The sequence below is a fragment of the Salmo salar genome, chromosome ssa17 (genome assembly GCF_905237065.1).
Source record: "Salmo salar chromosome ssa17, Ssal_v3.1, whole genome shotgun sequence".
Lineage (NCBI taxonomy): Eukaryota > Metazoa > Chordata > Actinopteri > Salmoniformes > Salmonidae > Salmo > Salmo salar.
The window spans coordinates 73158481-73176677 of NC_059458.1; the positions used below are offsets into that span (position 1 = coordinate 73158481).

Sequence of the window (18197 nt, forward strand, 5' to 3'; positions counted from 1 at the left end):
GTCCCCTGTGTACAGGCCCTGCTCTTTACCAGAAGGCTCCAGTCCCTCTGAATATTTCATGGCCAGTGCCTCCATCGTCACAGCCCATTTTGTAATGAGCGCAGAGTCAGGAAGGACAGACACAGAGGCACACAGTTATAGATTGATAATATCATTTGGATTAGTGATGTGGGAAAAAATGTATAGTTACATATCACAATAATATTTTTGGATGATATATCAACATTTACCTCTGTGTAGCGCTACTGTAGGAAGAGTGTTTTTCATCCTATAGCTGGTTCTCCATCTTCTTTTGAAATAATGAGCCAACATGGTCTCAGCACTTTCATTTCCCTGACCAATCGAAACTCATTTACTCATGGTCTCTCTTGTCTCTGCAGCAGACATGAGGTGAGCAATATGTATGGAATATCAAATTGATGTAAAATCACACTACATGTACACTACCGGTCAAAAGTTTTAGAACACCTATTCATTCAGGGGTTTTTCTTTAATTTTACTATTTTCTACATTGTAGAATAATAGTGAAGACATCAAAACTATGAAATAACACACATGGAATCATGTAGTAACCAAAAATGGGTTAAACAAATCAAAATATATTTAATAATAATAAAGAAATACACAAGAATGGTGCTATATACAGGGAGTACCAGATCAATGTGGAGCTATATACAGGGAGTACCAGATCAATGTGGAGCTATATACAGGGAGTACCAGATCAATGTGGAGCTATATACAGGGAGTACCAGATCAATGTGGAGCTATATACAGGGAGTACCAGTACCAGATCAATGTGGAGCTATATACAGGGAGTACCAGTACCAGATCAATATGGAGCTATATACAGGGAGTACCAGATCAATGTGGAGCTATATACAGGGAGTACCAGTACCAGATCAATGTGGAGCTATATACAGGGAGTACCAGATCAATGTGGAGCTATATACAGGGAGTACCAGATCAATGTGGAGCTATATACAGGGAGTACCAGATCAATGTGGAGCTATATACAGGGAGTACCAGTACCAGATCAATGTGGAGCTATATACAGGGAGTACCAGTACCAGATCAATATGGAGCTATATACAGGGAGTACCAGATCAATGTGGAGCTATATACAGGGAGTACCAGTACCAGATCAATGTGGAGCTATATACAGGGAGTACCAGTACCAGATCAATGTGGAGCTATATACAGGGAGTACCAGATCAATGTGGAGCTATATACAGGGAGTACCAGATCAATGTGGAGCTATATACAGGGAGTACCAGTACCAGATCAATGTGGAGCTATATACAGGGAGTACCAGTACCAGATCAATATGGAGCTATATACAGGGAGTACCAGATCAATGTGGAGCTATATACAGGGAGTACCAGTACCAGATCAATGTGGAGCTATATACAGGTAGTACCAGTACCAGATCAATGTGGAGCTATATACAGGGAGTACCAGTACCAGATCAATGTGGAGCTATATACAGGGAGTACCAGTACCAGATCAATGTGGAGCTATATACAGGGAGTACCAGTACCAGATCAATGTGGAGCTATATACAGGGAGCACCAGTACCAGATCAATGTGGAGCTATATACAGGGAGTACCAGTACCAGATCAATGTAGAGCTATATACAGGGAGTACCAGTACCAGATCAATGTGCAGCTATATACAGGAAGTACCAGTACCAGATCAATGTGGAGCTATATACAGGGAGTACCAGTACCAGATCAATGTGGAGCTATATACAGGGAGTACCAGTAACAGATCAATGTGGAGCTATATACAGGGAGTACCAGATCAATGTGGAGCTATATACAGGGAGTACCAGTACCAGATCAATGTGGAGCTATATACAGGGAGGACCAGTACCAGATCAATGTGAAGCTATATACAGGAAGTACCAGATCAATGTGGTGCTATATACAGGGAGTACCAGTACCAGATCAATGTGAAGCTATATACAGGGAGTACCAGTAACAGATCAATGTGGAGCTATATACAGGGAGTACCAGATCAATGTGGAGCTATATACAGGGAGTACCAGTACCAGATCAATGTGGAGCTATTTACAGGGAGTACCAGTACCAGATCAATGTGGAGCTATATACAGGGAGTACCAGTACCAGATCAATGTGGAGCTATATACAGGGAGTACCAGTACCAGATCAATGTGAAGCTATATACAGGGAGTACCAGATCAATGTGGAGCTATATACAGGGAGTACCAGATCAATGTGGAGCTATATACAGGGAGTACCAGTACCAGATCACTGTGGAGCTATATACAGGGAGTACCAGATCAATGTGGAGCTATATACAGGGAGTACCAGTACCAGATCAATGTGAAGCTATATACAGGAAGTACCAGATCAATGTGGTGCTATACAGGGAGTAGCAGTACCAGATCAATGTGAAGCTATATACAGGGAGTACCAGATCAATGTGGAGCTATATACAGGGAGTACCAGACCAATGTGGAGCTATATACAGGGAGTACCAGTACCAGATCAATGTGAAGCTATATACAGGGAGTACCAGATCAATGTGGAGCTATATACAGGGAGTACCAGATCAATGTGGAGCTATATACAGGGAGTACCAGTACCAGATCAATGTGGAGCTATATACAGGGAGTACCAGTAACAGATCAATGTGGAGCTATATACAGGGAGTACCAGATCAATGTGGAGCTATATACAGGGAGTACCAGTACCAGATCAATGTGGAGCTATATACAGGGAGTACCAGTACCAGATCAATGTGAAGCTATATACAGGAAGTACCAGATCAATGTGGTGCTATACAGGGAGTAGCAGTACCAGATCAATGTGAAGCTATATACAGGGAGTACCAGATCAATGTGGAGCTATATACAGGGAGTACCAGATCAATGTGAAGCTATATACAGGGAGTACCAGTACCAGATCACTGTGGAGCTATATACAGGGAGTACCAGTACCAGATCAATGTGGAGCTATATACAGGGAGTACCAGTACCAGATCACTGTGGAGCTATATACAGGGAGTACCAGTACCAGATCAATGTGGAGCTATATACAGGGAGTACCAGTACCAGATCAATGTGGAGCTATATACAGGGAGTACCAGTACCAGATCAATGTGCAGATGTAGGAGATATTTGGTATAGTGATAACATTGTATCGTGAAGTCAGTTCTCAGCCCTAGTTTGGTTTTATGAGTCATAAAGTCAGGTTAAGTCCCAAATCACACCCTATTCCCTACACACTATATATAGGGTACCAGATTTTAGGATGCAGATGGTACACACAGCGACATGACGCCCACAGGAGACAGGCTTCACCAAGTCCACAAGTTACATTGGCATTTGGAAAGTTACTGCACTTTCAGAGATTACATGGGATTTCTCTCTCAGGGGCTAAACACCTGGCCCTGATAATAGAACCAAATAGCCCACTAAATCTAATCCAGGTTCCTTATGTCTAAACGATCCCACTAAGATGAAAGTAGGGGAAGTTCAAGTGTGTTCACCACATGTGTGAGTTCAATCACCTGCATGTTGCACAGCAAGGGAGCTTGTGAATAATTCATTAGGACTGCGTCCCAAATTCTCTTTAGGGCCCATATGACTCTGGTAAAATGTAGTGCACTATATAGGGAGTAGGGATGCATCCTAGATCTCAGCAGTCTGAAAAGCACATCAGTATGACAGCTGTCTTAAAGTGTTGTTTCTGACTCACAACATCTGATAGAAAATGAGCTGTGATTGACACAGCCCGCTGGTGCCAATCTCTCTCTCTCTCTCTCTCTCTCTCTCACTCTCACACACAGAGAGAGAAATAGGACCTTGTCTGTGCTAAAGCAGATTGCCAGAACACTAACAGGAGGAACATTGCCATTAAGAGACGACTATGAGAGACATCCAAGGTTAAGCTGCTCAAACAACCAGCCTGGATTCAAACAGTGCATAGATCAACGTCAACATCTGATCTGAGATCTGACATTTACATCTTCTGTCGAACTAGACAGGTCCTCTTCAGGGATTTATCGCTAAATGCCTTTCGGTTGACAAACTTCAAACTAAGGGGATTATTATTAAGTAGTCAATCCGTTACTCTGTGAAAAGGTCCATTAGTGAGGAATTCTAAAGCTTTTAAAGATGGACTGCAGCGGTGTAGATAATCATTCATAGCATACTGTGGTCCCGGGCTGGAAAGCAGCAGGGTATCACAGCTACCGCTCAATGCTATATATTACATTTTACGAGGAGAGATTTACTGCTCGTTCTGAGCATTCCACCGCTGTATTACAAGGATAAATCAGTGTGGTAACAAGCTTCAAATCATTCGTCTGGCTCCAGCACGAAGCAGCTCTCCTGCTATAAAACAAACAGAGACAGGGCCCCTGTCTTTATCTGTCAAATTATTGCCACTGTAAAACGCACCTTACATCATTAACAAGTGGAGAAGGGACACGTTGAGCATCAGAGGCCAATGCTCTGGTATAGATTCTACAGTTGTGGCCAAAAGTTTTGAGAATGACACAAATATACATTTTCACAAAGTCTGCTGCCTCAGTTTGTATGATGGCAATATGTATATACTCCAGAATGTTATGAAGAGTGATCAGATGAATTGCAATTAATTTCAAAGTCCCTCTTTGACATGCAAATTGACTGAATCCCCCAAAAACATTTCCACTGTATTTCAGCCTTGCCACAAAAGGACCAGTTGACATCATGTCAGTGATTCTCTCGTTAACACAGGTGTGAGTGTTGACAAGGACAAGGCTGGAAATCACTCTGTCATGCTGATTGAGTTCGAATAACAGACTGGAAGCTTCAAAAGTAGGGTGGTGCTTGGAATCATTGTTCTTCCTCTGTCAACCACGGTTACCTGCAAGGAAACACGTGTCGTCATCATTGTTTTGCACAAAAAGGGCTTCACAGGCAAGGATATTGCTGCCAGTAAGATTGCACCTAAATCAACCATTTATCGGTTCATCAAGAACTTCAAGGAGAGCGGTTCAATTATTGTGAAGAAGGCTTTAGGGCGCCAAAGAAAGTCCAGCAAGCGCCAGGACCGTTTCCTAAAGTTGATTCAGCTGCGAGATCAGGGCACCACCAGTACAGAGCTTGCTCAGGAATGGCAGCAGGCAGGTGTGAGTGCATCTGCACGCACAGTGAGGCGAAGACTTTTGGAGGATGGCCTGGTGTCAAGAAGGGCAGCAAAGAAGCCACTTCTCTCCAGGAAAAACATCAGGGACAGACTGATATTCTGCAAAAGGTACAGGGATTGGACTGCTGAGGACTGGGGTAAAGTCATTTTCTCTGATGAATCCCCTTTCCGATTGTTTGGGGCATCCAGAAAAAAGCTTGTCCGGAGAAGACAAGGTGAGCACTACCATCAGTCCTGTGTCATGCCAACAGTAAAGCATCCTGAGACCATTCATGTTTGGGGTTGCTTCTCAGCCAAGGGAGTGGGCTCACTCACAATTCTGCCTAAGAACACAGCCATGAATAAAGAATGGTACCAACACATCCTCCGAGAGCAACTTCTCCCAACCATCCAGGAACAGTTTGGTGATGAACAATGCCTTTTCCAGCATGATGGAGCACCTTGCCATAAGGCAAAAGTGATAACTAAGTGGCTCGGGGAACAAAACATCAATATTTTGGGTCCATGGCCAGGAAACTCCCCAGAGACTTGTGGTCAATCCTCAAGAGGCGGGTGGACAAACAAAAACCCACAAATTCTGACAAACTCCAAGCATTGATTATGCAAGAATGGGCTGCCATCAGTCAGGATGTGGCCCAGAAGTTAATTGACAGCATGCCAGGGCGGATTGCAGAGGTCTTGAAAAAGAAGGGTCAACACTGCAAATATTGACTCTTTGCATCAACTTCATGTAATTGTCAATAAAAGCCTTTGACACTTATGAAATGCTTGTAATTATACTTCAGTATTCCATAGTAACATGTGACAAAAATATCTAAAGACACTGAAGCAGCAAACTTTGTGGAAATTAATATATGTGTCATTCTCAAAACTTTTGGCCACGACTGTACTCATCACCATCAATACCATGAATACAAATGACTTAAGACGATTCACGGACTACCAATTCTATTAGACATAAGGGCTTATGATATGTCTCCTGAGATCTCCTACCACAACCACCTCAACATACGCAGCACAATCAAGAGCTACTATTGAGGGATGTCAACAATTACAATATATATTAGGCCTATGAAATAGAATGATTATTACAAGATTGATCATCTCACAAGCAGATTCAAAAGCTGCTGTTGGGTTTCAAAACAACACGTTATGTAATATATATGGACGTTTTAAACAACATGTCTCGTTTTGTGGAGATCCGAGGACAATGTCGTGGGATGAAAAGACGACAGACTGGAGAGGGGACCTTGAGAGGCTCCTCCAGGCCCCACACATCCTCAGAACCCACTCAACAAGCTCATCTCCATGGAGACAAGGTAGATAAGTGGCCCCAAGTGCACTTACAAGGACCCTTCCTATTTCCAATATATGGTCTAGGGCACTAGGGTTGGGTCGGGGCACACTCAGTGAGACTCTCTAGGGTTTGTCTCCTCCATCTTCAAAAAGGAAATTGGTTATGCAACGAACACCATCTCATTACCAAAACACAGAGAAAGGGGAGAGAGAGAGAGAGATGAGTTTAGGCTTGAAGGAGAGGCTCTTGGGTAATCAGGCTACTCAAAGCCTATTCACTGCTGTCTTGCCTGCCTTACTGTGCAGACAGACAATTCACACACACACACACACACACACACACACACACACACACACACACACACACACACACACACACACACACACACACACACACACACACACACACACACACACACACACACACACTAAAAGGCACGGACAGACCGCTAGGATTGTCGAGTGTCTACCGGCCGAGAGTAATCAGCACCTCTCAACAGAGTGCTGGTCGTAACTTGCAAACCGCTTCTACTTTTAGAAAAGGTCAAAAATGACGGCCGTCAGTCGCCAACGGCTGGTAACTACAACACAAAGCTCCGACAACAAACGAACTAACGGCAAATGAAAAGGCTGCTTGCTTACTGTGCAAACTGACAATGGGTCTGGTGAGTTCTCCTTTAGACAACAGGACAAAGTGAGGATAATGAGGTGTCACATGACCCTTAAATTTGACGTGCTGTTTAAAGTCACTTTAACCCTGTTGCATACACCCATCCAATCTTTTCAGATCTATCAGGGGTAATGGGCTGGGAGCTAGGAGTTGATTTGGGATTGGGCATATATCTTGGCCTGGAAGCTAGGAGTTGATTTGGGACTATATCCAGGAGTTGATAGGGAACTGGGCCTATATCTAGGAGTTGATTTGGAACTGGGCCTATATCTAAGATCTGATTTGGGACTGGGCCTATATCGAGTTGATTTGGGACTGGGCCTATATCTAAGATCTGATTTGGAACTGGGCCTATATCAAGTTGATTTGGGACTGGGCCAATATCTTGCCCTCTTTTGGAGAAGTTTGTCCTAAAATAATGGCTGAATTGGGATGTCCGTGCTAGTCTGTGTGTGGTGTGGTGTGTGTGGTCTGTGTGTGTGACGTGGATTGGAGATTAAAGTGAGCTGTGGTTTAGCGGCAAGCATTAAATCCAGAGGTGCTGACCACAGTTGCTTTTTCTGTGATGAAGAACAGTGTGGACGGAGAAAGACCCAGTGCGTGTGTGTGTGTGTGTGTGTGTGTGTGTGTGTGTGTGTGTGTGTGTGTGTTAGAGTGAGTGAGGTCATGCAAGAACAGCACAATCACTTATTTTCGCCCCTTTTACTGATCACATACCATCACATGTGCTCACTAAGGGACTGGGTAATATTGATGTCTTATCATGTATCACCAAATGTCCTCACTAAGGGACTGGGTAATATTGATGTCTTATCACATACCATCACATGTCCTCAATAAGAAACTGGGTAATATTGATGTCTTATCACATACCATCACATGTCCTCACTAAGGGACTGGGTAATATCTATGTCTTATCATGTATTACCAAATGTCCTCAATAAGGGACTGGGTAATATTGATGTCTTATCACATACCATCACATGTCCTCACTAAGGGACTGGGTAATATCTATGTCTTATCATGTATTACCAAATGTCCTCAATAAGGGACTGGGTAATATTGATGTCTTATCATGCATTACCAAATGTCCTCTGCGGTCATCCCCCTCTTCAAAGGGGGTGACACTCTTGACCCAAACTGCCACAGACCTATATCTATCCTACCCTGCCTTTCTAAGGTCTTCGAAAGCCAAGTTAACAAACAGATTACCGACCATTTCGAATCCCACCGTACCTTCTCCGCTGTGCAATCTGGTTTCAGAGCTGGTCATGGGTGCACCTCATCCACGCTCAAGGTCCTAAACGACATCATAACCGCCATCGATAAGAGACATTACTGTGCAGCCGTATTCATCGACCTGGCCAAGGCTTTCGACTCTGTCAATCACCACATTCTTATTGGCAGACTCGACAGCCTTGGTTTCTCAAATGATTGCCTCGCCTGGTTTACCAACTACTTCTCTGAAGTTCAGTGTGTCAAATCGGAGGGCCTGTTGTCTGGACCTCTGGCAGTCTCTATGGGGGTGCCACAGGGTTCAATTCTCGGGCCGACTCTCTTCTCTGTATACATCAATGATGTCGCTCTTGCTGCTGGTGATTCTCTGATCCACCTCTACGCAGACGACACCATTCTGTATACTTCTGGCCCCTCTTTGGACACTGTGTTAACTAACCTCCAGACGAGCTTCAATGCCATACAACTCTCCTTCCGTGGCCTCCAACTGCTCTTAAACGCAAGTAAAACTAAATGCATGCTATTCAATCGATCACTGCCCGCACCTGCTCGCCCGTCCAGCATCACTACTCTGGACAGCTCTGACTTAGAATACGTGGACAACTACAAATACCTGGGTGTCTGGTTAGACTGTAAACTCTCCTTCCAGACTCACATTAAGCATCTCCAATCCAAAATTAAATCTAGAATCGGCTTCCTATATCGCAACAAAGCATCCTTCACTCATGCTGCCAAACATACCCTCGTAAAATTGACCATACTACCGATCCTCGACTTCGGTGATGTCATCTATAAAATAGCCTCCAACACTCTACTCAACAAACTGGATGCAGTCTATCACAGTGACATCCGTTTTGTCACCAAAGCCCCATATACTACCCACCACTGCGACCTGTACGCTCTCGTTGGTTGGCCCTCGCTTCATACTTGTCGCCAAACCCACTGGCTCCAGGTTATCTACAAGTCTCTGCTAGGTAAAGCCCCGCCTTATTTCAGCTCACTGGTCACCATAGCACCACCCACTCGTAGCACGCGCTCCAGCAGGTATATCTCACTGGTCACCCCCAAAGCCAATTCCTCCTTTGGTCGCCTTTCCTTCCAGTTCTCTGCTGCCAGTGACTGGAACGAACTGCAAAAATTACTGAAGCTGGAGACTCATATCTCCCTCACTAGCTTTAAGCACCAGCTGTCAGAGCAGCTCACAGATCACTGCACCTGTACATAGCCCATCTGTAAACAGCCCAGCTATCTACCTACCTCATCCCCATACTGTATTTATTTATCTTGCTCCTTTGCACCCCAGTATCTCTACTTGCACATTCATCTTCTTCACATCTACCATTCCAGTGTTTAATTGCTATATTGTAATTACTTCGCCACCATGGCCTATTTATTGCCTTATCTCCCTTATCTTACCTCATTTGCACTCCCTGTATATAGACTTTTTGTTTTATTTTGTTCTACTGTATTATTGACTGCATGTTTGTTTATTCCATGTTTAACTCTGTGTTGTTGTATGTGTCGAATTGCTTGCTTTATCTTGGCCAGGTTGCAGTTGCAAATGAGAACTTGTTCTCAACTAGCCTACCTGGTTAAATAAAGGTTAAATAAAAAAATAAAAACACTAAAGGACTGGGTAATATTGCTTTATAACAGAGTAGAAGTGGGACAACATTTCTATTTTACTCCTATAAAAGGCTAGTCAGTAGGCTATATGATGTTAGTCCTATAAAAGGCTAGTCAGTAGGCTACATGATGTTAGTCCTATAAAAGGCTAGTCAGTAGGCTACATTATATTAGTCCTATAAAAGGCTAGTCAGTAAGCTACATGATGTTAGTCCTATAAAAGGCTAGTCAGTAGGCTACATGATGTTAGTCCTATAAAAGGCTAGTCAGTAGTCTACATATTAGTCCTATAAAAGGCTAGTCAGTAAGCTACATTATATTAGTCCAATAAAAGGCTAGTCAGTAAGCTACATTATATTAGTCCTATAAAAGGCTAGTTAGTAGGCTAAATTATGTTTTTTTTAAAGGCAGTAAATGGGGCTGAATGAACTGTTTGGCTGCCAGACAAGGCTCCGCTGATAGCCAGGTGTAGTAGTGGTAAAATGATGGGACTGCTGTTGGGACAGCTTTATGTAGGCCCTAACAGATTGTGGGCACTGTTTGTCACCGTTGTAGTGCAATTAATGTATTGTTTATTGTTGTGTTGTGCTGTGTAAAGGCTTTGCTGGCAGTTTGCCCCACCAAGATTGACATGCTAAAATCGCCATTGAATAGGCTAAAATTCATTATTTCACAATGAATTTGGTAATGAAAAGTTAATCTGACTAGAAATAAAACTGGGGAGAGAGACAAGCCCAAGTGATTGCAAAGGGAGCATAAACCAGTGGTTTATTAGGCCTTATACTTAGGGAGCATAAACCAGTGGTTGATAAGGCCTTATGCTTAGGGAGCATAAACCAGTGGTTGATAAGGCCTTATGCTTAGGGAGCATAAACCAGTGGTTGATAAGGCCTTATGCTTAGGGAGCATAAACCAGTGGTTGATAAGGCCTTATACTTAGGGAGCATAAACCAGGGAGCTTTGACGAACACTGACACTGTCGCCATGTTCTCGGGAAGAACAGAAAGGTTTCCTAGCAACAGCTGGCCTGACGAAAATTGGGGAAGGGTGAAAACATTACCTGCTATACGCACTAGGATAAAGCCTCAATTTTGTGTTTTGGGGGCATAAATCAGTGTGCAGGCAGGTATGCTGTTTGCTTTACATTTGCAATGGCAACAAGATTACCACCACCATTTTAACTCTGGGTCTGATGGAGCAGCACGGAGCAGGATAGAGTAGGATGAAGCAGGAAGGAGCAGCACGGAGCTGTGTGCCAAAGTGGTTGCAATGATGTCATTAAGACATCTTTTGGTAAACAGTCTATTTAGCAACCAGAAAAAGACATCTCTATCTGGTTGTAATCTGACCAGATAAACTAAATATGACATCTTTCTCTGGTTGTAACAGAGACCAGTTGGCTATAATCTGCATGACATCATTAGACATTCTCAATCAGAAAACCAGATTACAAACAGAAAAAATTATCATGTTCTTAATTTTGCCCAGCGGGATAGCATGGTGCAGTGCTACAGTGGGATAGCATGGCGCAGTGCTACAGTGGGATAGCATGGCGCAGTGCTACAGCGGGATAGCATGGCGCAGTGCTACAGCGGGATAGCATGGCGCAGTGCTACAGCGGGATAGCATGGCGCAGTGCTACAGCGGGATAGCATGGCGCAGTGCTACTGCGGGATAGCATGGCGCAGTGCTACAGCGGGATAGCATGGCGCAGTGCTACAGTGGGATAGCATGGCGCAGCGCTACAGTGGGATAGCATGGCGCAGCGCTACAGTGGGATAGCATGGCGCAGTACTACAGTGGGATAGCATGGTGCAGTGCATGGTGCAGTGCTACAGTGGGATAGCATGGTGCAGTGCTACAGCATGATAGCATGGTGCAGTGCTACAGTGGGATAGCATGGCGCAGTGCTACAGCGGGATAGCATGGCGCAGTGCTACAGCGGGATAGCATGGCGCAGTGCTACAGCGGGATAGCATGGCGCAGTGCTACAGCGGGATAGCATGGCGCAGTGCTACAGTGGGATAGCATGGCACAGTGCTACAGTGGGATAGCATGGCGCAGTGCTACAGTGGGATAGCATGGCGCAGTGCTACAGTGGGATAGCATGGCACAGTGCTACAGTGGGATAGCATAGCGCAGTGCTACAGTGGGATAGCATGGCGCAGTGCTACAGTGGGATAGCATGGCGCAGTGCTACAGTGGGATAGCATGGTGCAGTGCATGGTGCAGTGCTACAGTGGGATAGCATGGTGCAGTGCTACAGCATGATAGCATGGTGCAGTGCATGGTGCAGTGCTACAGTGGGATAGCATGGTGCAGTGCTACAGCATGATAGCATGGTGCAGTGCTACAGTGGGATAGCATGGTGCATCTCTGGAGTTTTTAAAGAGACCGGTATTACTCCTAAAACCTGTTGCACCATTTACTACAGAACATCAGAGGTCATTGTACCACGTCCACAGGAATATACACATATACACAGGAAAATACACATTTCCTTTACAAAACGGACAATAAACGGGCAATCACTACACCCACTTTTTGACTTTTGAATGAATGATATACAGTACCAGTCAAAAGTTTGGACACACCTACTCATTTATTTTCTACATTGTGGAATAATAGTGAAGACACCAAGAGTGTGCAAAGCTGTCATCAAGGCAAAGGGTGGCTACTTTGAATAATCTCAAAAATAAAATATATTTTGATTTGTTTAACACTTGTATGGTTATTACATGTGTTACTTAATAGTTTTGATGTCTTCACTATTATTATACAATGTAGAAAAATGTAAAAGTAAAGAAAAACCCTTGAATGAGAATGTGTGTCCATTGATTGTTGAAGGATATAAATGTACAAATGCCTCATGAGCATAGTTCAACTCTCTTACCCCATCAGAACCACAAATATAAGCTTTTGGGTTCTGATGTATAGCCAGAAGACAAGGTTAAAACTATCATTTCTGATGTATAGCCAGAAGACAAGGTTAAAACTATCATTTTGATCTCATGGATGGTCAGTCCTTGAATCCATAGCTCTGTCTATGAATTTGAGAGTGGTTCCATTTCACCAGCCCCATCCCTCAGCATTCTAACCAAAACAGTGGTGGGGTGTCCTCTTTGTTAGTGTTTGAACTGCAGATTACCCCTTTAAGGAAGCAAGCGATACAGTGTCATCACATCGCGAGACTGGCAATGGTCCCAAATGGCACCCTATTCACAATATAGTGCACTACTTTTGACCAATTAATAGGGAATAGGGTGCCATTTGGGATGCACCCCTGTGATGACGTGCTGCAATGGTTACTCTGACCCAGGAGTGATCCAAATTACAGGGCTCATCTGCTGCAGGGCTCATCTGCTGCAGGGCTCATCTGCTGCAGGGCTCATCTGCTGCAGGGCTCATCTGCGAAAGAGACCGTGGTCTCAGCATGACTCCCAGCTTAAATAAAGGTTCATTAAAAATAAATCCGTACTGCCATTCCGTTGTCAACAGAGCTAGCAGAGCACCGCAATTCCACCCTTTCTCCATTCATGACCTCCAAAACCAATTAATGTTCAGCCTGCAAACAACGGCTAGCAACAACAACAACACAAACAGGGGAGTGTTCATTGGCAGTCGGCATGGACCGGATCCTCCTCGGCTACGCTGCCACTGTTGCTGGCCAGACAAAGCCACTTAATCTTTGGGGTGGATAATATTTCAAACGAGTGGTCGTGGGCTAGGAGCTATTAGGACACCGATATTTCCTGTCTGTCTTTTTGGTGCACGTGATTGGTCTATTAATAGGCTGCCGCCCAGGTTAATCTGCTGAGTCATTGGCCCCTCACTGGCACCTCCTGTGGAGAAGCTAGCCCCAGGTAACCCTGAAAGAGGGGGGGACCAGAGCCCAGCCAACAGGCCCCAGCCATACAGTCACAATGATCTATTGGCAGAGAAGCTGGAGCACCGATGAAACTGTGTGGAGATCGTCTCCAAAATGGCAGATATACTTTTGATAGATTAAGCTGTATACAACCTGATAAACCTGATTCTGAAATGTAATGTGGTTGATAATAAGGAAATAGTATCACGTACCTATTTTTATTGAGATTACATTTGGCTGAAGAGAAAGAGAGAATACAACCAGCCTGTACCAGCCGTCTCCGGTGAATCGGCAATCTTTGTGAAAAGCCTGCGGCTCTCCTGGCAGGATGAGAGCTTCTTAGACAGTCTTCAACAGAGATGAATGGAGGCTGTGTCGGCTCTGTGGCTGGGAGGCTGACAGGCTGACAGGTTAAAAACATGACACTCACTACAGAAGCTTTAGGTCTAATTCACCTCACTTGACGTTCTGTGAAAGTTCTGCTGATCTCACGCTCAGGTGGACGGCCACTCCAAAGCAGCGCACAGTTACTCGGGCTACCGAGTACGATATAATACGTTTGTATATGACCGAGTACATTTCTATACAAGGAAAAAGATGTATTAAAAGTATATTCTAATATAAGAATTCAAAACTCTAAGGAGAAATAGATACGACAGGTTCAACATCAGAATCTGCATCAGGCAACGCAAAAAGGAACAGCAAGAGAATTGCTCCAGTACTGTGACAGTATACTGAGAACAATAACCTCCTGCACATTAGTGTCTGAAATAACAGTCACAGTCCACAACCAGTATCTAGGGGTTACGACTCTGCCTCTACAGGGAACAAGCACACAGGTAACTCTGCTACAGGGACACCACTACAGCAACAGTGGACCTGTAGTTCCAATATTTCTACTGTGTCCATCTAGAACACAATAGACCTTCAAATAACAGCACAGTCACCGTCCACAACCAGTATCTAGTGGTTACGACTCTATAGGGAACAAGCACACAGGTCACTTGGCTACAGCACAGAGGGTACTACTCAAAGCAACAGCTAGCCTACAACTAGCTGGGTGTAGAAGAGCCCGCGGCAGGGCAGGCTCCTCATCAGACTGGAGGGGAAGGGTGAGGGGTCCAACACCGCCTCAACTACCACACCCACCTGGCAGCGAGAGGGGCGACAGCTCGTTGTAGCCCCCGAAAGAAGCGTTGCGGATGAGCTTGCGTCCGTCGGGGTGTGGGGGCCGCGGCGAGCTGGTCGTGCCGCACGTTGAGAAGCGGCGACGGCACAGCGCTCCCTCCTCCTTCATCATGGGGCCGGCGAGAGCCCGGGGGGGCCTGAGGAGGGCCTGCTGGGGATCAGCGGGGGCCAAGCAGGGCGAAGCCGCTGACCGCGAAATGCTCAGATCTGATCGCCCGCAGCCAGGCACACACACAGGACACAGCAAGCACAGCAACTCAGTCTCAAGGCACTCAAAGCAGTGCAGCAAAATTTATCGCTTTCTCCCTCCCTCTCTCTTGTTCCCACCCTCTCTTTCTCCCGCTCTCTGTGCGTGTGTGAGAGAGTGAGTGCAAGGGGAGGAAGCTCTGAGTACTACGCTGACGAATCAGCAGAGTCCCTACCCCTGCTACTCCATGCACCAGCAGTGTACAGAAGAGTTGCATATTATCTAGCCTACTCCATGCAACAGCCTGCTACCCCTCTTTCTCTTTCCTTCTTTCAATGAATAGCTCTACTTTTCTCACTGCCAACCAGTCTCCCTCCTCCTGTCTCCCTCCTCCCTCCTCCTGTCCTCTCTTTCCCTCTTGTTTTTTGTAAGTCTTTCATTTTCTCCTCTCTGTACACTGTGTATTTCTCTGTGTGGCATCTCCTCATTTTTACATTTACATTGTAATAATTTAGCAGACGCTCTTATCCACAGCAAACCTACAGAAGCAATTAAGGCTAAGTGTCTTGCTCAAGGGCACATTTTTTCACCTGGTCGGCTCGTGGATTCGAACCAGCAACCTTTCGGTTACTGGCCCAAAGCTCTTACCCGCTAGGCTACCTGCTGCTCTGTCGCGGTATCTCCTCTCACGGTATCTCTCCTAAATCTCTTTCCCTTCTCCTTGAACAACACAGCTCAGATTAATATCACCCCTCTCTTCCTGCTCACTGTCTTTCTCACAGTGTGTGAGTGTGTGTCATAATCCTGCACGTCTGATTGGCCACTCCAGCTACAGCACTCAGACACCTGCTACCACATACTAAACACACACACTAGACACTAACACACACACACACACTAATGTAATACAGCCAGTCTCTATTGACCCTGCCTGTGAGGACGGAATGAAGTCTCTCTTGGACAAACTCTCTGCATGCCCTATCGTATTCCACAGACGCAAAGACCAAACTGGCCAGTTGACTTCCCCAATGCTTGTCTGGCCAATCAATTCCTTTGAGCCCCTAGAACACCAAGCCTGTTACTGAGCCCCTCAGGTAGAACACCAAGCCTGTTACTGAGCCCCTCAGGTAGAACACCAAGCCTGTTACTGAGCCCCTCAGGTAGAACACCAAGCCTGTTACTGAGCCCCTCAGGTAGAACACCAAGCCTGTTACTGAGCCCCTCAGGTAGAACACCAAGCCTGTTACTGAGCCCCACAGGTCGAACACCAAGCCTGTTACTGAGCCCCTCAGGTAGAACACCAAGCCTGTTACTGAGCCCCACAGGTAGAATACCAAGCCTGTTACTGAGCCCCACAGGTCGAACACCAAGCCTGTTACTGAGCCCCTCAGGTAGAATACCAAGCCTGTTACTGAGCCCCTCAGGTAGAATACCAAGCCTGTTACTGAGCCCCTCAGGTAGAATACCAAGCCTGTTACTGAGCCCCTCAGGTAGAATACCAAGCCTGTTACTGAGCCCCACAGGTAGAATACCAAGCCTGTTACTGAGCCCCTCAGGTAGAATACCAAGCCTGTTACTGTAAAATCCTGAGCCATAAGTGGCTTTTATTTACTTCCCTATTTTTCTCATCTGTAGCTCCGTGCACTGCAATCAAGGCCGTTTATATTTCAGGACCACAGCCCATTCTACCTGTCAAAAACATTGTATGTTGAAGGATCAAAAAGCCATTTTCTGACCTGTAGTTCACAATTTGTGGCTTGCTATTGGTCAGTCCACTAGCAACCAGCATGACATGAGTAGCATTTGGAGAGAACTAATGGATAACAGACCAAGGTCACACAACAGAAATGGCTATGGGACAGTTGATCAATATTTCCCCCGCTCTAGATATTGATCTCTGGGACTGCAATCTCAAGGGGACAGTTCAGACGCTCAGCTAGGAGAAGACTGGCACCGCGACTGGCACCAGGAACAGGTTAAGAAGATTGAGCTGCCCCAGTCACCCTGACAACGCTGTAAGAACATTTTGTCCATAAGAAAGGTTTGTTGCAGGTCCAGAACAAAAGGGTACAAGAGAAGTAGGTGCATTGAGAAAAGAGTCTCAAAGAGCACCAATGGTTATCTCTGTGAAAACCAATATGCCCCACCTGGTCCTTATCGTCGACATAGAATCTCCAGAGCAAGATTCCTGGCATCCTCCCATCCCATTCAACTGACCCTTCCCTCCTAATGTTTCCTTGTTTGTTCTGTCAACAGCTGCGGCCCTTCAGTGCCCTCTGGCCAATTAAGGCGTGTTATCTATATTTTCAGAATGGAAGGCATCATTCCATCCCTGTCTGTTTAGAGACGAGGCGAACAACCGCGTTGATAACAGCTCCCGAGTTCTGTGAGCGAGCGGTGATGTCACAGCGTTGCTCGGCGACATTTGGAAGGAAAAATGTGTGTCCCCAAATGTTACCTTATTTCTGACATAGTGCACTACTTCTGACCAGACTCCTATAGGCCCAGATCAACAGTAGTGCACTTTACAGGGAATAGGGAGCCATTTGGGACACAAACACAGATCACTGAGCAAACAGGCTAATTAACACAGGTAATTAAGACGTTCTGGAGTATGTATAATTCAAAATCCTAGGCCTAATTAACCCTGCTCCCTCAAAGGAAAGTTCAGCTGGTGCAAATTAATAAATGCCATTTTTAAGAAACGAATCAAACAACAGAGTAAAGAAACTTCACAAAGATGTTGGGCCAAAAATGTGACAAACAGTTGAGGTGTTTTGCTTAATACCCTGGGTTAGGTTCGGTCTCCAACCTCCATTAGGGTAAAAGTAGTAGTCTAAGCATCAGAAGGCCAGAAGTGGACCCGGAAGCATCAGGCATGTCGCTGTCATGTCAGGAAATAGTGCGTGAGGGTATTTAGGGAGTACCCACATTAGGTCAGTGTTTGCAGACAAATATTGGGTCAG

The 18197-nt window shown here is 45.2% G+C and overlaps 1 protein-coding gene across 6 annotated transcripts in view; it reads right to left on the reverse strand.

The window, feature by feature from the left end:
- Positions 1 to 18197, reverse strand: part of LOC106609746 (oxysterol binding protein-like 8) — a 249880-nt gene that overhangs the window by 98380 nt on the left and 133303 nt on the right. The window contains exon 1 of one of the 6 annotated variants that reach the window (XM_045700100.1): positions 15006 to 15360. The exons of 4 other annotated variants lie outside the window; for them this stretch is intronic. In XM_045700100.1, coding sequence (XP_045556056.1) covers positions 15006 to 15156 — 151 coding nt within the window. In that variant the 5' untranslated portion in view covers positions 15157 to 15360. Of the gene's footprint in view, positions 1 to 15005; positions 15361 to 18197 lie in introns of those variants that run through there. One more of the 6 variants, XM_045700101.1, reaches the window with a different exon arrangement.